General features: G+C 39.7%; 1 protein-coding gene across 1 annotated transcript in view; it reads left to right on the top strand.

The window, feature by feature from the left end:
* Window positions 1-1,277: 1,277 nt before the first annotated feature.
* Window positions 1,278-23,348, top strand: part of TULP3 (TUB like protein 3) — an 84,582-nt gene continuing 62,511 nt past the window's right edge. Inside the window, exon 1 of the mRNA XM_045830662.1 lies at window positions 1,278-1,376. Within this exon, the coding sequence (XP_045686618.1) occupies window positions 1,336-1,376 (41 nt within the window). The 5' untranslated portion in view covers window positions 1,278-1,335. The remainder of the gene's footprint in view (window positions 1,377-23,348) is intronic.

Raw genomic sequence — 23,348 nt, 5'->3', positions numbered from 1 at the left:
CTCATTCAACTCCATTCTCTTAAAGAACCTACTTCTGTGTCAGGTTCAGGTCAAGCTAGACAAGCAAGGATTATTCTGTGTGTGTTATAGGTGGGCATTTGAAGCACAGATAATGAGCCATGTTCAAGGTCACACTGTGAGGCTGACCCAGCCAGTGCAATGCTCTGCTCTCCTAGCTTGGGTCAAGTTCTAGGCTTCTTAGAACTTCAAAACCAGCCCTACCTGGTGTGGCTCGGTTGGAGTGTCAACCTGTAGCTGAGGGGTTGAAGGTTTGATTCCTAGCCAGGGCACATGCCTAGGGTTCAAGTTCCATCCCCTGCCCAGGTGCTTATGGGAGGCAACTGATTCATGCTTCTGTTTCACATTGATGTTTCTCTTCCTCTCTAAAAACAATGGAAAACTGTCCTCGGGTGAGGATTTTTAAAAAAGGAAGAAATTCAAACCCAGTGTGGAAACAACTTTGACCTTGGAATGCTATAAACTGACTGTGCGATAACTTTTGTCAGAACTTTTTTAGGTATTACAATGTAAGTTGGTGGTGAGAAAGAACATGATGGTTGGGGACAAGATTTATTGAAAACGAGAGTACAAATTTATATAGCAGATTCCCTTACGGTATTTGGATGTCTGGAGATGATCTGTGGGCTGTAGGGTGAGGTAAATGGTAAAGATTCTTAAGAGTCTGTACAACAGGTCTAGGCATGCTCTGAAAGCTTGGGCTGGAGTCGGGGAGGCTAAAGGAGGTCTGTGTGGTTCCAGTGCGAGAGCAGATGCACTTCACTGGGAATAACTGCTGGGAGAGGCCACAAGTGTGGTTCCCCAGAAGGTTCTGTCCTGGGGGATGGCTCGGGCTGTGAGGGAGCCAGCAGGGGTCTGTAAATCCTAATAAACATTACAGACTCGGGAGCGCTCTGGGTGGTCTCTGTAGAAACCATTTGAGTGCGGGGAGCCCACTCAGTTTGTGCGATTAGTGGGGACTGGGCGGATCCTCTGAGGGACTCGCTTCCCAGTGGCTGGGAGCCAACACCGCTGCAGGAAACGCATCCCTGGCCCCAGTGGCAGCAGTGGTCCAGACATCCAGCCCTGGCGCGTCATCCCTTCCTCTGCGCAAGCGCCTCTAACTCCGGGTTCCTCCGCCCCTTGGAATCCCTCCTTCAACGCCGGACTGCGGCGAGAGCCAATGATAGAAGAGCGGCTGGTCCGTGGGCCAATAGACGGTGGCAACAGTGTGGGGTGCGGTTGTTAGGGGGCGGGGCCCGGCGGCGCGCCAGGCTTGCCACCTTAGCAGCGGAGTCGGGAGTCTGGTCGAGTTGGGTACTTTTCTGAGGGGCGGGAATGGAGGCGTCGCGATGCCGACTGGGACCGCTCGGAGACAGGTTAGAGAGGGGTGTTGGCTGATGTCCTTCTGCAGCGAGGTGGAGGGCCGAAGCTGGACAGTGCAGTGCTGTCTACGATCTCCGAAGGAGAGGGCGGTGGGCTCAGGTCGGGGAAGGAGGGGCTGATTTAGAGCCTCCTTACGCCTCCGCGGTGGAGGATCCCGGTTACCCAGGGCGGCGGTGGGGAGCGGCGGCCCTGCTTTCTGCACCGGAAGGAGGGACTTGGTGTTCCGTCCCTGCTTGGGAAACTCTTGGAGTTTTCGTTGTGAGCTCTCCTTGCCCTCTGTGGGCCTCACTTTCTCAAAACCCGTTAGCCCTGCTCTTCACGAATGGCCCTGGAGTGTCATAACAAATTAGACGAAGTTTTTCTTCAGGACATCGAAGCCGAAGGTTGGGCAATATCTAATAATTTGCTCTAAGGCCATTGCTTTTGCTAAGCAGTGCTGAATTCTGGAACAGAATCCAAGGCTGAAAATACAAAAGTATTCTTTTGCTTCTATCCGCCTTGTAGTAATTGTCTCTTATTTAGGATTGGCTGTCTTATTTGCAACATTAACCATACCCCTTTTTTGTGCCCCTCTTTCTCGCTCACGTCCCTTTATCTGTCTCTGCTAGAAATAAAACATCTGAAATCTCAGCATGTCAATTACTTGTTTGCCCGGTTAATGAAAAGTTAATGAGGAGCAGCATAAAATCATTGACTTAAAACTGGCATTGTCTGAACTTTTTAATCATACACATCAACTGCATTTCCCAATTTTTATTTCATACCACAGCAAATAAATATTTAGTGTATGACTTAGTCTGATATGTAGACTAGTAGAGATATAAACAGTTCTAAACCGTTTAAAAACATTGTCAGGAGGTACTCATTTTCCGCTTTCATTAGGATTTCTTTGTGTGATGACTGTGCTCTGTGAATTTTGCTCACTGCACTTTTTTTTGCAAGTCGACAGAAAAATAATATACACATATAAAAATATTTACATATATAAATACCGAGGTGCTAGGAGAAGGTAAAGTTAAAATTGAACGTTTTTTTTTTAACTCATGGTTATTTGTTCAGTAGTGGGCACTCAGTAAATCTCAATTGAATGAACTTAAGGCAATAAATTTCATGGATACCAGATGTTTGATATAACTCATGGTTTTGCGGGGAAAAATGGAATTGACTTTGAAATTGAGAATGGTTAATTTATTGTACCTGAAGTTTGAAAGGACAAATTTAAAGCTCTCCCCTCCTTTTTTCCCCAAAGAAACCAGCTCTTTAATTTAGAAATTGACATCAAAGGGAAATATGTGAGTCACCAAATGTTTCTTCTGACCTAGGTAATATTAATGCAGCCTCTGTTACAGTTTAACTCATTTGTTGTTGAGAGGGAGTGGAATGATACTTGTTTTTTTGGCTCCAGGTTGTGTGTTTAATGTTTTTCATGAAGTACTTGGATAGAGGGTTTAAAAAAAATTCTTGTCTGAATAAAAATATGTTCATTGATTTTAGAGAGAGAGAAAGGGAGGGAGAGAGAAAGGGGAAGGTGAAGGAGGGGGAGAGAAAGAAACATCAATTTGTGGCTTCTCAGTACCCACCATGCCAAGACTGGGGTAACCTACAACCTAGGTGTGTGCCCTCACAGGGAGTGAACATGCAGCCTTTTGTTGCATGGGCCAACAACCCAACCAGTGGAGCCACCTGAAGCCACGTGGCCAAGGCAAGTTTTTGGCATTAATACCTTCCTTTCCCTTTCCTTTGCCCTTCCCTCCCTCCCTCCCTCCCTCCTTCCTCCTTCCTTCCTTCTGAAAGGGAGGGGGACAGAGGGAGAGAAACATCTATGGTTGCCTCTCATATATACCCTGATCAGGCCAAACCTGCAACCCAGGGAATCTAACTAACAACCTTTCATTTTGTGGAGATGTCCAACCAATTGAACCGCACCAGGCAGGGCTGGCATTAATAACTTTCAGTGTGGAGTATAATATCTGACCTTTACGTTTCCTGTAATTTTTTCTTTTTTAAATTATGTGGCAGTTTTACTATGAGGTAGATTTATTTTCAACAAAGTAGAAAAATTAATAAACTTCAAATATTTTTCCTATGTCTGAAATATTTAGTGCAAATTGGAGCTGGAATTTTAAACAGCACTCTGAGGACTTTTGATGAGGCTAGGCATTTGATATTATAGATTCCCTAGAGATGACAGTGATTGGCTAGTGCTAGAATTTGAGCTCTCCTTGGCGTTTTGCTCCTGATCTGGAATTGAAGGTGTGGTGAGAGAGACTTCTCAGGGTTATGTGACCTTGTGACCCATAGTTGACTAAGAATGTCTTCATCTGTGGTTTCTCCATATGCCATGATTTCTCTTCAAAAAATATGAGCAGTAGAAGTGGCTGGAGGTTACGTCTTGGTCAGACTTGTTATCCTGTCTCATGTTACTCCCTTTTTAAATGTTTCATCAGAGCAACTAATTTTTAAAAAAAAATTTTCTCATTACCACTTAGTCCCCTTATACCCCTCCCCCCATCAACTAATTGTTGCCAAACAGACCTACTCAGTGCTTTAAAATACTTAGATTATAACTAATACATGACTACAGTATGTTTGGCAAATATCAAAAGGTAGAGTAAAGGTCTAATAACACGTATGTATTTCTCCAGTTGTGAAGGTTACCTACAGACCTGTAAAGGAAAGAATAAACATCCTTTCAAGATCCTTTAGTGTATGCAGACAGACATTTTTGGAATAGTTTTCATTTCTGGCTTCTCTTATTCCCACCTATGGGAACTCTGCTGTTTCCCTGCATTTGTGCCCATTGAGAGAGAAAGTTGTTTTTTCTTACCAAGAGGAAAAGTATGCTTGAATTGCTCACAGGAGGAGTTGAAACTGTCCCACTTCTTTGTCTTTGAGGATTTTACGATTAGAAGGGGCCTTGGTGATTCCCTTAGTTTTCCTATTTGAGAGTAGTTCCACAGTGGAATTAAATAAGGCTTCTTTCAAATTCGAATTTCCTGTCTTCTGCTTTTCCTTTATTTCTTCTGAGTCAATTCACTAGGAATAAGCTCTTTGTACTACTAACTCCATTCTTCGTCATCAGACATCCTTACTATTAGTAAGAATGAAAGCTGCAACATTTCCTGGCCTGGTTAAGCTTAAATCCACTATCCCTAAGAGAAGACACAGTGTCTGCATGCTGATTGATGTGTTTTATTCACTCAATATTTGGTACGAATCTCTGGTCCTTAGCCTTAGAACTTCTGTGGAAACATTCATGATGAGCACTGTATCTTGAGCCATGGGCCTCTGGAGGACCACAGTTCTGAAAAGGATTGTAGGAATACTTTTATTTTGTACAAGATGGCACTTGCTCTTTTAACACATGACTTTGTGGTAAGGTGGGAAACGCTGGGAGCTTCTCCTGGGTTCCTGAGTTCTAGTCCCAGCTTTTCCTCTCTTCAGCAGTATGAGCTTGAACAGCTCATCTCCTCCTGTGGCTTCAGTTATCACCTCTGGGAAGTGAGGGGTTCTTCAGGCTCCCTCAGTGATTTATAATGGATTAATACAATAACAAATACATACCTCTGAGCTGCACATGGCTCAAATTTCAAAAGGTACAAAATGATATTAAGTGAAAAGTCTGTCTTATTGTCTTCATTTCACCTAATTCATTCATCAGTAGGTTTCTTAGGGGACCTTCCAAAAATATTATGTGTGTTAAATAATCCTTTCCAGACTTAAAAATTTGATGATTTTGAGCTTTGGGGTAGAATATAATATATTAAACTCTGATATCTACTTTTATCCTGGGCAAGATCTATTTTTAGAAAATGAATTATAGTTGCTGCAAGTTTTAATTATTTCCTATGATAATTAGTGTATAGAAAATAGGACTGTAAGAAGAGAACAAGAATTATTTTTTTCAGACAGACTTCTGGGAAAATAAATCATTCTATTTAGCTTTGCAGGAAGAAACTTCAGTAAATCTATAGTTTGCTTTTAATGTTTGGTTTTAGAATGAAACATTTAATAATTGACTTGTTTCCCTATTGAAACCTAGTGTAATTTTGTTACGGCGATTTGGTATGTCATACAAGCTAGAGGCAAAACAGAGAGGAGTGTTTTGACTGAGTAACATAAGCTTTGTGGGACATCCAAAAAAAAGAGGTGTTCACTCTAAAGTACTTTTCCCTGCTGCATTCTTTAGGGCTAGATGAATGATCTAATCAGTCTAATGTTTTGCCAGCTTTTCCTTTTCTCCTCTCTCCCCCCAAGAGATTGCCTCTACTAAATAGGTCTCTTAGGAGATGGATTTTCATTCCCTGACTTCAGTTCCAGGTTGTGGAGTCATTCAAGTAGAAGACAGATGAGCCTAGAATACTAACATTTCTCCTCAGATGAGGAAGGATGGATTCCAAAGGAGTCTTTTTTGGCAGTTCTAATTTGATCTTTGAGTGTTTTTTCCCAGGAGGAATGTTTTATTCCAGCCAGATGTGTTCTATGTGTCTTATTTAGGATTTGGACAAGATGAATCTATTTGTCAATTAACTTAGAGACAGTTACCTTATTTTATTAAGAGCCATTGTCCCAAGGGACACAGTGAAATCCGATGACTCCTTTTTCAGTATATTTACTGCACTAGGTTGCTCCCAAGGGCTTCTTCAAAATCTGTTTATTGGCCTGGAAATTCTGCTCCCTAAAAATACCAGATGAACTGGCATTTTTACAGAAAGGATTCTTGTCAGACATTTTGAAATAGCATAATAATGAAATTCCAGACTCTCTGCTGGCCATTTGAATGTATGTGGTCAGAGGTTTAGGTTAGCGTGCTGAGGTGGTGAATGAGACTTGTGAGTGAATCACTGATCAGCTGTGTGACCTTCAGCAAATAGCTTCATCTTTGAATTTCAGGTACCTCTGTGAAATGGGATTGTAGGTTTATTGCGAGAATTAGATGAAATGATATGTAAAGTATTTAATGTAGTTTCTGACACATAATGGACACTAAATGGAGCAGTATTGCAACTGGCAATGTGACTTTTTGTTTTTAATTTTATTTTAATCATTGTTCAAGTACATTTTTCTGTCCTTTACTCCCAGTCCAGCCCACCCACCCATCTCTCCCCACCTTCCTCCCATTTCCACTGCAATGTGACATTTTAAGTGTGCAGTTCAATAGTGCTTAGCAAATTTGCAGAGTTTTGCAACTGTTACCAAAATCTAATCTTAGAACATTACCATCACCTCCCTCCCAAAGATACCTGCCCATTTACAGTTGTTCACCCTCCCCCCTTCCCCACTTCTAGTCCAAGGCAACCACTAATTAGGCGTCTGTAGATTTGCCTGTTCTGAACATTTCATATAAATGGAATCATCATACATGGTATTTTTGTGATTGGCTTTCTTGACTTAGAAAAATGTTTTTGAGGTTTATTCTGTTATATGTTGCACATATCACTACTTCCCTCCTTTTTATTGATGAATAGTAGTAGTCTCTCTTGTGTGGCTGGCTGTGCCATGTTTTGTGTATCCGTTCATTACTTGATGGGCATTTGAGTTGTTTCTGCCTTTTGGCTATTGTGAATAATGCTGCTGTGAATGTTAGTATCAGTCTGTGTGGACATATGTTTTCTTTTTTTAAATTAAAATTAACTGTTGTTATTGTATGTTTTCCCCAGGACATACATTTCCATTTCTGTTGCATATATACCCAAATGGAGCTGTTGGGTCATGTGATTACTCCATATTTCCCAATTTGAGGAACTGTCAGACTCTTTTCCAAAATGGCTGCAACATTTTACATTCCCCCCCGCAGTGTATGAGGGTTCCAAGTTTCTGTATCCTCACCAACACTTCTTATTGTCTGTATTCTTTTTAAATTAAATTTATTGGGGTGACATTGGTTAGTAACATGTAAGTTCCAAGTGTACAATTCTGTGATACATCACTGTTGTACTGCATTGTGTGCTCACCCCCCAAGTCTGTTCTCCCTCTGTCACCATGCCCTCTTCATCTTCCCCTCTCTCCCCTCCCCTCTGATAACCACCTTCTATAGCTTGTGCCTACAAGTTTGTTTGTTTTGTTTGTTCATTTGTTGCTTTCTGTTTTATATCCCACATGTGAGTGAAATCATATAATTCTTCTTGTCTTTTTCCATCTGACTTACTTTGCTTAGCATGATACTCAAAATCCATCCATGATGTTGTCAGGATTTCATTCTTATGGCTGAGTAATATTCCATTGTGTGTGTGTGTGTGTGTGTATGCATGTATATGTATGTATATATACATGTATATATGTATGTATATATGTATGCATATATACATGTGTATATGTATGCATATATGTATGTATGTACACACATGTGTGTATACCTATATCTATATCTATATCTATATCTATATCACATCTTCTTTATTCAATCATCCATTGAAGGATACGTAGGTTGTTTCCATGTCTTGGCTACCATGTATGTAATGCTGCAGTGAACATAGGGGTACATATATTCTTACAAGTAAATGTTTTAAAAAATTTCATGTAGATACCCAGATGGATTGCTGGGTCATATGGTAACTTTATTCTTAACTTTTTGAAGAACCTCCATACTGTTTTCCATTGTGGCTGTACCAGAATGGAACAGTGGGGCTGTTTCCATTCCCACTGGCAGTAAGTGTTCCCTCTTCTTCACAACCTCTCCAATACTTGTTATTTCTTGTCTTCGTGATAATAGCCAGTCTAACAGGAGTGAAGCGGTATCTCATTGTGGTTTTGATTTGCATTTCCCTTATAGCTGGTGAATTTGAGATGTATGAATCTTTCCACACATCTCTTGGCCATCTGTATGTCTTTTTGGGAAAAGTGTTCAGGTCCTCTGCCCATTTTTAATAGGATTGTTCATAATTCTGTTGTTGAGTTGTATGAGTTCTTTATATACTTTGGATATTAGCCCCTTATAGGTGGTGTTTGCAAATATCTCTTTCCATTTGGTCAGATACATTTTTGTTTTGCTGATGGTTTATTTTGCTCAGCAGAAGCATTTTAGTTTAATGTAGTCCCATCCATTTATTTTTGCTTTTACTTCCCTTGCCTTTGGGGTCAAATTCATAGAAACCTCTTTGAGATCAAGGTTTATAAGTTTAGTACCTGTGTTTTCTTCTATATACAGTGGTACCTTGGTACTCATCATTAATGTGTTCTGGAACTCGTGACAAGTGTAGAAACCGAGGAGTACCTAACGATGAAGCATTTTCTCTTGTGGGGTGGTGTCATTACTCATACAAGTTCTAGCAGTGCTACCAGTCTCGAGCAAGCGCTGAGTGCTAAAACATTTTTTCTCTTGTCAAAATGAGGTGAGTAAAGGGTTTGACAAGTTCTAAAGGTAATAAGTACCAAAGTATGACTGTATTTTATTGTTCCAGTTCTTATATTTAGGTTCTTGGTCCATTTTGAATTATTTTTATGTGTCATGTCAAATAGCAGTCTAGTTTCATTCTTGGCATGTGACTCTCCAATTTTCCCAACACAATTTATTGAAGAGGCTTTCTTTCCTCCATTGTATGTTTATGGCTCCTTTGTTGAATATTAGTTGTCCATATACATGTAGGTTTATTTCTGGGCTCTCAATTCTGTCCATTGGTCTGTGTGTCTGTTTTTCTGCCAATACCATACTGTTTGGATTATTGTAGTTTTGTAGTATAATTTGGATTCAGAGAGGGTGATATCTCTGGCTTTGTTCTGTGTTTCAGCCATTTGGGGTCTTTTGTGGTTTTACACAAATTTGATGATTTATTTTCCTATTTCTTTGATAAATGCCATTGGGATTTTAATGGGGATTGTATTAAATCTGTATTATGCTTTAGGTAATATGGCCATTTATTTTTTAACTGCATAATTTTGTTAAATAAATGCTTTGTCATGAGAGTAATATGGTCATTTAAATTATGTTGATTTTTCCACTCAATGAACATGGAATATCTTTCCATTTCTTGTGTCTTCTGCAGTTGTGTTCAATAATGTCATGTAGTTTTCAGTGTGTAAGACTTTAACATCCTTTAAGTTCTTTCCTAGATATTTTCTTCTTTGTTGCAATTGCAAATGGAATTGTCTTCTTCATGTCTTTTCTTTTATATATATTTCATTGTCAGTATATAGGAACACACTGGGTTTTTGTGCATTGATTTTGTATCCTGAAACTTGACCGTATTTGTTTGTTTCTAACAGTTTTTTTTTTTTTTGGTGGAATCTTTAGAGCTTCCTATGTATTGAATCATGTCACCTGAAAAAAGTGACAATTTTACTTCTTCATTTCCAATTTGGATGCCTTTTATTTATTTCTTTTGCCTGGTTGCTCTGGTAGGACTTCCAGTACTGTGTTGAGTAACAGTGGTGAGTGTGGCCATCCTTGTCTTGTTCCTTATCTCAGAGGAAAAGTTTTCAGGTTTTTATCATTGAGTATATTTGCTGAGGGTTTCTCATATATGTGGCCTTTATGATGTTGAGGTACTTTCCTTCTATACCCATTTTATTGAGGTTTTTACAATTATAAATGAATCGTATATCTTGTTACATACTTTTTCTGCATCTGATGATTGCATGTGTCTGTATTATAGCCTTACTAGTGGAGATGAAATGGTACCTCATTCTGGTTTTGATTTGCATTTCTGTAATGATGAATAATGTTTAGCAGTTTTCATTGCTTATTGGTCATTCCTATATCTTTAAAGATATGTCTGTTCATTTACTTTGCTCATTTAAAAATTTGTTTTGTCTTTCTATTATTTAGTTGTAAGAGTTCTTTATATATTACAAATACAAATCCCTATCAGGTAAATGATTTGCAAATACTGTCTCTCAGCCTGTGGATTGTTTTTTTACTTTGTTGATGGTAACATTTGATTTTTTATTTTGAGGTAGCTTAATGTGTTAATTTTTTAAAATTTTGTTGTCATACTAAAATATCATTTTGATTTGCTGTCATACTGAAATATTGCCTAGCCCAAGCTTACAAAGATGTATCGTTATGTTTTCTTCTACTGGGCTGTAAAGTTTTAGCTCTTATATTTAGGTCTTTGATTCATTTTGAGTTAATCTTCATGTTATGCTGGGAGGTAGGAGTCCAAATTCATTTTTTTTATGATTTTGTTTTATTTATTTTTAGAGAGAGAGGAGAGGAGGGAGAGAGAGGAGAGGAGGGAGAGAGAGGAGAGGAGGGAGAGAGAGGAGAGGAGGGAGAGAGAGAGAAAGAAACATCAATGTGAGAGAGAAACATCAATTGCTTGCATCTCATACCTGCCCCATCCGGGAACTGAACCTACAATGGAGGCATGTGCCCTGACTGGGAATCAAGAATCAAACTGGAGACTTTTAGCTTTGCAGGACGACACCCAACCCACTGAACCACATGGGTTGTGACTCTTTTTTTTCATGTGGTGGTTCAACTGTTGTAGAGTCATTTGTTGAAAAACTATTCTGAACTAACTGCATAGACTACTTTACAACTTAGTACCTCTGCATCTATGTTTTATTCTTTTTAATGATCACAAAGTATTATTTTTCATACATTTTTTGTATTCTTTTAAACTTTATGTATTGATTTTTTAAAAGGCTATTTTCTTTCTTTCTTTTTTTTAAAAGATTTTATTTATTTATTTTTAGAGAGGGAAGGGAGGGAGACAGAGAGAGAGAAACGTCAATGTGTGGTTGCTGGGGGTTATGGCCTGCAACCCAGGCATGTACCCTGGCTGGGAATCAAACCTGCGACACTTTGGTTCGCAGCCCGTGCTCAATCCACAGAGCTACGCCAGCCAGGGCCATGTATTGATTTTTTAGAGAGAGAGGGAGAAAGGGAGAGAGAGGGAAAAAACAAAACAAAACACTGATTTGTTGTTCCACTTATTTATGCATTCATTGGTTGCTTCTTGTGTGTGCCCTGACTGGGGACTAAACCTGCAACCTTGGGTGTATTGGAACGATGCTCCAACCAACTGAGCTATCTGGCAAGGGCATACATTTATCTTACTAATTTGTTCATGTATCGACAGACATCGCTATTATTGTCATTTTTTTCTTATTGAAAACAATAGCCCAGGCTGGTGTGACTCAGTGGATTGACTGCATGCCTGCAAACCAAAAGCTCTCCACTTTGCTTCCCAGTCTAGGGCACATGCCTGGGATGTGGGCCAGGTCCCCAGTAGGGGGCATTCAACAGGCAACCACACATCGATGTTTCTCTTGGTCTCCCTCCCTTCTCTTCTCTAAAAATAAATAAAAGCTTTAAAAAAGACAGTAACATCCTTGTTACATGTATCTTTGTATATTTTGCCTAGTATTTTGTATGTTTGGGGATGCAGAGTTTAAATTTTGATAGAGGCTGCTAAGTTTCCCCCAAAATGTTATAAAATTGTTTTTCAACAGATATGAATGCCTACTTTGAAGAGCAGCAAATATCAATTCTTGTTGCTCAGTCCCTTGTATGTACATACTGAGTAGGCACTTAGTAAATCTTTATAGGTGATAAACGAAAGTGTACAACTGAGAGACTATCTATAATTTATCAGAGTCAATTTAAGTTGGACAGGTGAGACAAAGAATATACAGCCAACTAAAGCTTTATATTTAACAACTAATAGCAAATTTAAATATTGGAGTAGGAACAATGGTTGCCAAGATTATAAAGCTAACATTGTAAGATGACCTTTGTAGATGAAACAAAGCACATTGTTTTGTTTTGTTTTGTTTTTTAGATTTTATTTATTTATTTTGAGAGAGAAGGGAAGGGAGGGAAAAAGAGGAGAGAAACATCAATGTGTAGTTGCCTCTCGCCTGCCCCCTACTGGGGGCCCAACCCGCAACCCAGGCATGTGCTCTGATTGGAAATCAAACCTGTGACCCTGTGGTTTGTAGGCCAGTGCTCAATCCACTAAGCCACACCAGCCCGGGCTTTTTTTTTCTTTTTTAGGATTTATTTATGTATTTATTTATAAAAAGGTTTTATTTATTTATTTTTTAGAGAGATAGGAAGGGAGGGAGAAAGGCAGAGAAACATCGATGTGTGAGAGATACATGATTAGTTGCCTCTACATGCCCCCAACCAGGGACCTGGCCTGAAACCCAGGTATTGACCCGCTGACTGGGAACTGAACCGGTGATCTTTTCGTCAGCAGGTCAGTGCTCAGTCCACTCAGCCACACCAGCCAGGGCAGCACATTGTTTTTTGAGCTCAAGATTTTTACTGGCAATTGTGATACGGAATTTGTTAGAAATGTGTGAGAAATAGAGACAGGAGGAACCAGATGATCTGATCCAAGTGCCTATATTTGATGCTGCGCTTATAGGCTGGGTGGGGGCTGCGGGAGGAGGAAGGAATGTTTTTTTCTTTTGGTTTTTTTCTTTTTTATTTTTTTCAGAAAAAGGTACAAAAGAGTTTACTTATCTTATTTTTAATTTTTTAATATATTTTATTGATTATGCTATTACAGTTGTCCCATTTCCCCCCTTCACTCCCCTCCACCCTGTACATCCTCTCCCACCCACTCCCCCGCTTTAGTTCATGTCCATGTATCATACTTGTAAGTTCTTTAGCTTCTACATTTCCCATACTATTCTTACCCTCCCCGTGTCTATTTTCTACCTACAATCTATACTACTTATTCTCTGTACCTTTTCCCCCTCTCTCCTCCTCCCACTCCCCTGTTGCTAACCTTCCATGTGATCTCCATTTCTGTGGTTCTGTTCCTGTTCTAGTTGTTTGCTTAGTTTCTTTTGGTTTTGCTTTAGGTGTGGTTGTTAATAATTGTGAGTTTGCTGCCCTTTTACTATACATGTTTTTTAAATCTTCTTTTTCTTAGATAAGTCCCTTTAACATTTCATAAAATAAGGGCTTGGTGATGATAAACTCCTTTAACTTGACCTTATCTGAGAAGCACTTTATCTGCCCTTCCATTCTAAAATGAAAGCTTTGCTGGATAGAGCAATCTGGGATGTAGGTCCTTGTCTTTCATGACTTGGAATATTTCTTTCCAGTCCCCTTCTTGCCTGTAAGGTCTCTTTTGAGAAATCAGCTGACAGTCTGATGGGAACTCCTTTGTAGGTCACTGTCCCCTTATCTCTTGCTGCTACTAGGATTCTCTCCTTCATTTTTACCTTGGCTAATGTAATTATGATGTGCCTTGGTGTGTTTCTTCTTGTGTCCACCTTCTTTGGGACTCTCTGAGCTTCCTGGACTTCCTGGAAGTCTATTTCCTTTGCCAGTATGGGGAAGTTCTTTATTATTTGTTCTAATACGTGTTCAATCTGTTGCTTTTCCTCTTCCCCTTCTGGTACCCCTATAATTTGGATGTGGGAACGTTTAAAGATGTCCTGGAGGTTCCTAAGCTTCTCGTTTTTTTGAATTCTTATTTCTCCATTCTTTCGTGTTTGGTTATTTCTTTCTTTTTTCTGGTCCACTCTATTGTTTTGAGTCCCAGTTTCCTTCCCATCACTATTAGTTCCCTGTGCATTTTCCTTCATTTCTTTTATGGTAACCTGCATTTTTTCATCTGATTTGCGCCCAGAATCAACCAATTCTTTGAGCTTCCTGATCACCAGTGTTTTGAACTGTGCATCTGATAGGTTAGCTATTTCTTGGTCACTCAAAAGGATGAGCTCTGGGGCACTGATTTGTTCTTCTATTTGAGCCATCTCTCTCTCTCTCTCTCTCTCTTTTTTTTTTTTTTGGTCTGGTCGCTTCTGTTATGGCGAGGAGCGGAGCCTTAGGTGTTCACCAGGGCTGGGCACCCCAGTCGCTAGATTGTGACGTTATATGTGGGGGCTGGGTCGAGAGGGAACAATGGCGGCAGCTCTCGTGGGACCCCAGTCCCTTCTCTGGGATCCTGGGTTGCGTGCTCTGCCCTGCTCCACAGTTGCCGCCTCACTGGGTCTGCCATCTGCTGCTTGCGTACTCAGGGTCCACCCACTGCGATCTTATGCGCCCCAGATGCCTTACAGGCCCCCCGGTTGCCTTGTGCACCCAACTCTCCCTGTTCTCTGCGCTACGACCTGGCCCAGCTGCTCGCCTCCGCCCCTCCTACCGGTCTGGATGAATGGGTCTATTTCAACTTCTTGGCTGTCTGACTTCCATTCAGATAAATTTTTTGTCAGTTCTGGGTGTTATTCTGCCTCTAAATTGTTGTTGTGCCAATCCTGGTTGTGCGTGGAGGTGCAGTGTGTCCACCTATGACTCCATCTTGGCCAGAAGTCCCAGGAATGGGTTTTTTTTTAAAAGAAAAAGCATGGAGTTTGTGGTGGGGGAGGGGAGGGGGTAGTCTCTTGTTCTTCTAGGCGGGTGCCTTGGGGTTCCAGGATGTGAGCCAGGACAGTGGGTTAGGTAAAGGGCAGGCGGTTCCCAGGCACAGGAGGGTTAGTCTGACCACTGGGCATTGTGGCTGGCACCAGGTGTCCATTGTGCGTGGTGGGAGAGAGTTTCGATTAAGCCTTGGGCTATCAAGTGAACTGAGACAACTGAGTCATGGGCAGTCCAGGGGGTTGTAAAGCTGGCCTGACAGGGTCATGAGCAGTTTGGTGGGCTGGGAAACTGGCCTGACCTTTTCAGAATTGATGGAAAAACTACATCAGAAGTATATAATAAAAGAAATTTTGGTTGATGGGTATAAGAGTTCTGGTTTACAAAGTGTAATTGAATGTGTAATTGGAGGATGTACCAACTTGGAGGCACTAAGATCAATCATCATTTGGTCTTAAGATATAGTTTGATGAAATATTTAGTAGTACAGATGTTATAGGGTGCAGCCAAGAGGGGGGCCCCAAATAGGGATTTGGAATGGGGTCCAGAGCTCAAGGTGTCCAGAGCTCATGGGGTCCAGAGCTCACTAGAAAGACATATAAGATATCCTTACCCCTGTCCCCCTTCAGGTGTGAGTTGGGGGAAGGGACAAGTGGAGCAGGGTCATTGAGAGCTGTGTTGTATAGCAACAGCTTTGCAACTAACCTCTGGGGTGGTCATTTAACATATCTATAACCTTTAACTGGTTGCACAGATATGTTAAATAGCTGTGGCTGTGCTCTGAGCCAGGGGGATGGAAGTAACTTCCCCACCAAGATGTAACTGGGAAGCAGGTCCCCTGAGTTACAGAGCCTGTGTGGGAGCTTGGAGAAGATTGGCTCCATGATATGGGGCTACACCTGCCCATACTCACGGTGGCAGCCCAGTAAACTTAGAGTGATACAGGAGTGCTGGCAAGTGTAGCCCATTGTGGGAGGAGTTGGAAATAGGGCTGCAGAGGAAGATTGGTATGGGGATTTAAACCCAGACACGGCAGCCGTTAGAGGTGAGAGAACCACTCGGTCTTTAGCAGAGTGGGGACTCCCACAGCCCTATGAGAAAGAATCACCATGAAGCTTTAGCAGAGAATCACCATTCGGCTTTGGCAGAGTGGCGACCCCCCCTCCCCACAGCTCTGCGGACCGATCCACGCGGTTTTGCCAGAATGCAGACCCCTGCAGCTCTGGTAGAAGAGGACCACGTGGCTTTGGGGTACTCCCTTTGGCCACGTGGCCTGGGAAGCAAGAGAGACTTTGCCTGGAAGAAGGGTGGAAGAACTCTTGCCAATAGGCCATGAGAAGGTGCCACATGGCTTTGGATTAATTGGAGATCCTGCCTGGATAGCGACACAGCTGATAGTGCCAGCGGCCTGAAACACAGACGTTTGCTTCTTTTCCAGAGTTACAGTACCCAAAATTAGGGCAGGGGGAGAAGGAAGCACTGTGGGCATCTGTGGGTATCCAAAAGGGACTTTGGGATTTTGATGAAGATATTAGGTCATTACTTCAAGTCTGTATAGCTTTAAGTAAACATTTCCTTTCCTTTTCACAAATCTCTGGCATTGAGAGATGTCTTTCTTATAAGGTGGCAGACATAGTGAACCTGGGGGGTTCCTTTCGGTAATAGTATACTGTCCTCACCCCTGTTGGCCCCCTTTGTTCTGTAACACAGTTAAAATTTAAGAATATGTTTAATATCACAGCTGCCAGCTTTTCTCATATAGCATAATAATCTCAGACTGATAATCAGTTTATGTGATATGACTGATACAAAGTATAGTTTGAACCATTGAGCCAATGAAGTATATAAGTGACAGGAAAATAAATGAGGAAACCAAAGAAGAACAGAACAGAAGCCTCTATCATCTCAGCAACTGGATTGATTGCACCTCTAAGAGATTTGCTTTTTTAAAGTTTATGATAATGTGTTAAGTCAGTAGGGTAGGTACTATTTTGTTGAATCTGTGAAAGATTCATCTGAGGTTTAAAACTGAAAATCAGTCAAAGGTTTTTTTTTTTTCTCTTTTTTTAAAGCAATGGTTTTAGGCTTACCTGTGTTGAAATTATTTCTCATAATTAGGCAATGTAGCCAAATGATCATTTATCATTTTCTTACTTATTTCCTATAGCCCTACAACTGTGAAATGAGGATAGTAATATCTAATTTTTACCTACTTTGCAAAATCAAAGCAAGAGATAATGAATTAGAATATTTGTTTAAGGCATAAGTAAGAGTGTCTTTTTCATTTTACTTTAAACTTTGTTTATCAAATATTTATTTTACATCTTCCATGTTATGGGCACCATGTTTCATTAGTGATGTTGAGTAATGTTAGGAAAGTATTGATGTTTGTAAGGTTCTTTTGTAATTTTGCTTTTGTTAGAAGTGTTGTCTCTAAAGTTATGGAAGTAATTATTATGTACAGTATGTCACTTAAGTACTTATCAGAGGCATTGTTTTGGTAGTTGCTCTGTTGTAGTGAAAACAAGAGAATTCCCAGAGAAATGTAGAGTGTGTCTCCAGACACCACTGCTGTTGCATAAACACCATACAAAAGACACTGATGTAGATAAATTTAGCTTCATTACCTACAGGCTAGCTCTTGAATCCAAGGTGTGTACCTACTTCCTTAATGGGTCCCTGCCAGAACTGTTGTCTTCCCAAAACAGAGCAAGTCACTCTTGAAGGTGTTCTGGGAGTTCACGTTGATAACTGTGATAATGGCATCTGTTTCAATTACTAGTTTAAAAATTTAAAAAATTAAATTTTTTTTTTTCAGTTTAAAATGCAACCATTCAAAATTCAAACCCCCTGACAATGGGCAAGGAGACACCTGATTATTGGTGTTGCTTTTCTGTCAGGGGCAAAGCAGATGTAATCTTTGCTTTGCACTTAATTATCCTCCTTAAGAATGTTTTTAATGAGTGAGTGAATAATGAATGACCAAGGTGCAGTAGGAAAACCAGGTGATTAGAATAAGGAGACCTTATTCTGGCTGCCACTAACCAGCCTTGTGACCTTGGACAAGGATAAGTCAAAAGTCAGTCACACTCTGGAGGGAGAGGGCAGTGCCTTCATGAAATCACTTGTAGTCCTTTACCAGTTACTTTGCTGGGTTTATGGAAGCATAGCACCTGCCACCACTTTTCACCCTAAATACTACACATTTTATCTGCTAATAAAATATGTACTTGTCACCATGGCTGGTTGGCTAAGTTGGTTGAAGCATCATCCCATACACCAAAAGGCTGTGGGTTTGATTCCTGGTCAGTGCACATACCTAGGTTGCCATATTGATACCTGGTGGGATGGGTACTGGAGACAACCAGTTGATGTTTCTCTTTTATATCCATGTTGCTCTCTCTTTTCCTCTCTCTAACTAAAAATCAATCAATAAATAAACGAATAAATAAGACAAGTATTTCTCAAGACTTTCAAAGACATCATTTGACCCTTACAAACCACTTTGATTTTTGAAATAAAAAGGAAGTCAGGTTAAGCAGCTTGCCCAAATCACAACTTGTAAGTAATGAAACCAAAAGCTAAACTTCAAATCTCCAAATCTTCTGTTCCATATACTCTTAATTATTAATAACTACTTTAACTTTCCTCCATTATAATACCAAGACTTTGATTTTCCCCCTACAACTCTTCATTGGTATCAACAAATTTGGCTGTTGAAATATATATCAAATTTAAAAAAACTCAAGAAGAGAAAATCAGTTTAATGTTTGGTAAATCATATTCCTAAAGATAATTCATAGTAAACTACTTGTTGGTATCTGTGAGTTTTCATATTGCTAAAATAATAGAAGGCTTGAGCAGCTGACTATTATAGATGGGAATACAATATTGCCAGGATGATTGATTGTTACTTGATGACCTATAATAATACATTATTAGTAACTAAAGTCCATAGTTCATTGAATGGGTTTGTGTGTTCATTCTATGGGTTTTGACAAATGTATAATGGCATGTACATATATGCCATTATACAGTAGCATACAAAATAGTTTCAGTGCTCTCAAATCCTGTGTTTCACCTATTCATCCCTCCATTGGTCTTTTTACCGTCTCTGTGGTGTTGCCTTTTCCAGAATGACACGTGGTTGCAATCATACAGTATAATTAATTGATTAATTAATTAATTTAATTTTACTGTTAATGACTTGATTTTTATTTTATTTTATGCCTCCTGTTCCCTGTACCTTCCCCCTATTCTTCCCCTCCTCCTCTCCATTGAAAACCCTCCATGTGATCTCCATTTCTCTGATTCTGTTTCTGTTCTAGTTGTTTGCTTAGTATTTGTTTTCGTTGTTTTTTTTTTTTTTAGGTTCAGTGGTTGATAGTTATGAGTTTGTAGTCATTTTATTGTTCATAGTTTTTGATCTTTAACTTCTTAGATAAGTCCCTTTAACATTTCATATAATAAGGGCTTGCTGATAATGAACTCCTTTAACTTGACCTTATCTGAGAAGCACTTGATCTGCCCTTCCATTCTAAATGATAGCTTTGCTGGATAGAGTAATCTTGGATGTAGGTCCCTGCTTTTCATGACTTCAAATACTTCTTTCCATCCCCTTCTTGCCTGCAAGGTTTCTTTTGAGAAATCAGCTGACAGTCTGATGGGAACTCCTTTGTAGGTAACTGTCTCCTTTTCTCTTGCTGCTTTTAAGATTCTCTCCTTCTCTTTCATCTTGGGTAATGTAATGATGATGTGCCTTGGTGTGTTCCTCCTTGGGTCCAGCTTCTTCGGGACTCTCTGAGCTTCCTAAACTTCCTGGAAGTCTCTTTCCTTTGCCAGCTTGGGGAAGTTCGCCTTCATTATTTGTTCAAATAAGTTTTCAGTTTCTTGCTGTGGTTCTTCTCCTTCTGGCACCCTTATAATTTGGATATTGGAATGTTTAAAGTTGCTCTAGAGGTTCCTAAACCTCTCTTATTCTTTTTAATTCCTGTTTTTTCATTCTGCTCCAGTTGGATGTTTATTTCTTCCATTTATTTCAAATCATTGATTTGAGTCCTGGTTTCCTTCTTCCTGTCACTTTTGGTTTCCTGAATATTTTGCTTTATTTCACTTGGGTAGTCTTCATTTGTTCTTTCATTTTTCTACCAAGCTCAATCAGTTCTGTGAGCATCTTGATTACCAATCTTTTGAATTCCACCTCGCTTAGCTCTTTCTTTGGAGTTTTGCTCTGTTCTTTCATTTGGGCCCTGTTTCTTTGTCTCTTCAACCTGCTAAGTTGTAAGGGGCGGGCCTTAGGTATTTGCCTAGGCAGGGCTACCCTCAGTGCTATGGCACTGCCTGTGGGGAAGGGGCCAGAGAGGGAACAGTGCAGCTCTCTTGCTGGGCTCTACCCCCACTTTCTAATGAACTCTGATGTGTGACTGGGACTTTCTCCTACTGTGGCAACACCCACTGTAGTCCACAGCCTGCTTTGAGTCTCAGTTTCCCGTTCAGCCAATCCAGCCCCCGTGGTCTGCTGCCTTGCCCAAGTTTCTCTCCATCCACCCCTCTGCCCGTCTGCATCCTGCTGGCCTGGTTGACTGTTTCTTCAATTCCTCCTTTGTCCAAGTTCCGTGCAGTTTGATTTTCTGGCACTTCTGGTTGTTTATTGATTTTAGATTGGTTGTTAACCTCTTTTTGGTTGTGTGAGGAAGCGAAGGGTTTCTCCCTATGCCTCCATGTTGGCCAGAACTCTCTGATTTGATTTTTAATTTGTACAACCTACACCTCCATCTTATCCAGAAGTATATACAACTTTTTTAGATTGGCTTCTTTCACTTAGCAATATGCCTTTAAGATTCTTCCGTGTCTTTTCGTGGCTTGATAGCTCATTATCTTTTTTTAAAAAAGATTTTATTTATTTTATTTTTAGACAAAGGAGAGGGGAGGGAGAAAGAGAGGGAGAGAGATATCAGTGTGTAGTTGCCTCTCGCACACCCCCCACTAGGGACCTGGCCCGCAACCCAGGGATGTGTCCTTACTGGGAATTGAATTGGAGACCTTTTGGCTCATGGGCCTGCGCTCAATCCACTGAGCCACACCAGCCAGGGTGCGCATTATCTTTTTATCGCTGAATAATATTCCATTATATGTATATACCACAGTTTATTTATTTATTCACCTGTTGAAGGACATCTTGGTTGCTTAAAGTTTTTGGCAATTGTGAGTAAAGCTGCTAGAAACACACTGAAAAATTCACGTTTAGGATTTTGTGTAGACAAAAGTTTTAAAATCAGTTGGATAAATACTGGGGAGCATGATTGCTGGATTGTGTAGCACAGCTATGTTTAGTTTTGTTAAGAAATTGCCATACTGTCTTCCAAAGTTGCAGTGCCATTTTGTATTTTCATCAGCAAGGAATGATAGTTCCTATTGTTCTACATCTTTGTCAGCATTTGGTGTTGTCAGTATTTTGGACTTTAGTCATTCTAATAGGTATGCAGTGATAACTCATTGAGGTTGGAATTTGCAGTTCCCTGCAGATGTATGATGTGGAGCATCTTTTCTTATGCTTAATTCTTATCTGTGTATCTTTAGTGAGGTGTCCGTTCACTACTTTTGCCCATTTTTAGTTGTATCATGCTTTCATATTGTTGAGTTTTAAGAGTTCTTTGTGTCATTTGGATTAATCTTTTTATCAAATACATGTTTTGCAAATATTTTCTCAGTTAATATTATTTTTCACCTCTCCTGGCTTCTGCTTTTCTACATGATTTCCTAGTTGGCAGAGCTTCCTAGTGCCTTGCACTTCTGGTCAGTGAGACTAAATATCACCAAGTGGTGACAAATAAGGCCTCCTGGCAAAATTCTCATATACATATTGCAGAATGTAAGCAATAGTAAACTTTCTTTTTCTAGTATTTTTCCCTAGATTTTAATTATTGCACAGTTAACAGAGGAATCAGAAAAAAAAAAAGCTGCCCCCTGTAACCCTGCTCATCTAATATCCGTACTTCTTTTTGTCCTGCATTCTCTTCATTGCTGCATATAGGAAGTCGTGAACTTGATGACCTTTTGAGTGTACCACAACAATTTGTCACCTTTTAAATTTTATTTTTATATCTTCTTAGCTGGTTAAATAAGAGACCCAAAATTTTTATGTTTTCTTTATTAGTAAGAAAATGGGGATTTCGAAAGACTGGGGCATAACTCAATAAATCAGCAGTACAAAAGTGACCCTTTCTTTCTCGTCTCCTCAGTATAGTCAAATCTGTTAGAATTACTGTTACTATTATTTAACATCCTGTATTTGCCTTAAAATGCTGATGCTCTCAGGAGTATACACTGTTGCCATTGTAGCCTATGGTAACATTTTTTTCTTGATCCTCACCTGAGGATATGTTTTTAATTTATTTTAAAGAGAGAGAGGGAGAGAGAAACATCAATAGGTTGCCGCCCATACGCACCCCAACTGGGGACTGAACCCACAAACTAGGTATGTGCCCTGATGGGGAGATGATCATGTTTTCTTCCCTCCCTTATTTTGTTGATGTGTATCTGTTACTTTTTGAGAAGCAGGGTGACATAAAGGGAAACAACATGGACTTCTGGTGTTGGACATATTGCATAAAAATTTTGTCTTGTTTTTTCTAATTTATGTGGCCTTAAGCTTGGTTCAGTATTTCTTAAACTTTTAGAGCCACACTTTTTCAATATAAAATAAGGAAAATAATACAAATCTTATATGGTTTAGATGAAGAGTAAGATTATTTGTATAAACTCCTTAGAACTCTCCCTAGCAGGTAGTAGAAACTTTGTTTTTACCTTTATGCCCATGACATGTGTCTATTATTGCGTTTTTGTTGTTAGACTTTTGTTATAACTGATGGTTAGGTTTATATTAACATTATAGACAGTTTTTAAACTTTTATGGAAAATGTAAGGAAACTTGTAGTAGACTTCAAGGATAAGATGGTTAGATAAATTAAAAATATTTTAAAGGCAAAATTAAAATATCTCTGGTGTTAGAATAGATATGGTCAAGTCATACCTAAATTATGAGATTTTATTATGAAGGTGATGACTACATTATGTCAAACAAACAAAGTAATTTAGCAAAAGAGAGACTTAGGACATTATATTTTCATACCCTTAAACAGGTTATCTAAATGTGGGCTACCCAGAATGATGATTTTCACTTTATGTCTGATCAGCAACGCATTACTGGTGGAAGTATGAATTAAGGTAGTTTGTTTGGAAAGCTACTTGGTAGTGAAACTATTCATAGCCTTTGACAAGTCTTCTTGTTTCAAAAAGGATTTACGGTCATCCTGTAACCTTAGTAATTCTTTTTCTGGGAATCTATATCAAGAAAAAAATCTTGAGCCCTGGCTGGCGTAGCTCAGTGGATTGAGCGCGGGCTGCGAACCAAAGTGTCGCAGGTTCGATTCCCAGTCAGGGCACATGCCTAGGTTGTAGGCCACGGCCCCCAGCAACCGCACATTGTTGTTTCTCTCTCTCCCTCTTTCTCCCTCCCTCCCTCTCTAAAAATAAATAAATAAAATCTTAATTAAAAGATTTAATTATAAAAAAAGAAAAAAATCTTGAAATGCAGATACACATTTTATTTAAATTGATTTGTTCGTTTGTTATAGAGGTATGATAATTTTTATAATTAGTAAAAATAAATTCAGATTGAGAAAAAAGTATACAAGTATATCCT

This window comes from Phyllostomus hastatus, unplaced genomic scaffold (assembly GCF_019186645.2).
Source record: "Phyllostomus hastatus isolate PE091 unplaced genomic scaffold, TTU_PhHast_1.1 phas_contig_152, whole genome shotgun sequence".
Classification (NCBI taxonomy): Eukaryota; Metazoa; Chordata; class Mammalia; order Chiroptera; family Phyllostomidae; genus Phyllostomus; species Phyllostomus hastatus.
Note: the sequence above shows the minus strand (reverse complement) of the source record. Positions and strands in the feature narration are given on the sequence as shown.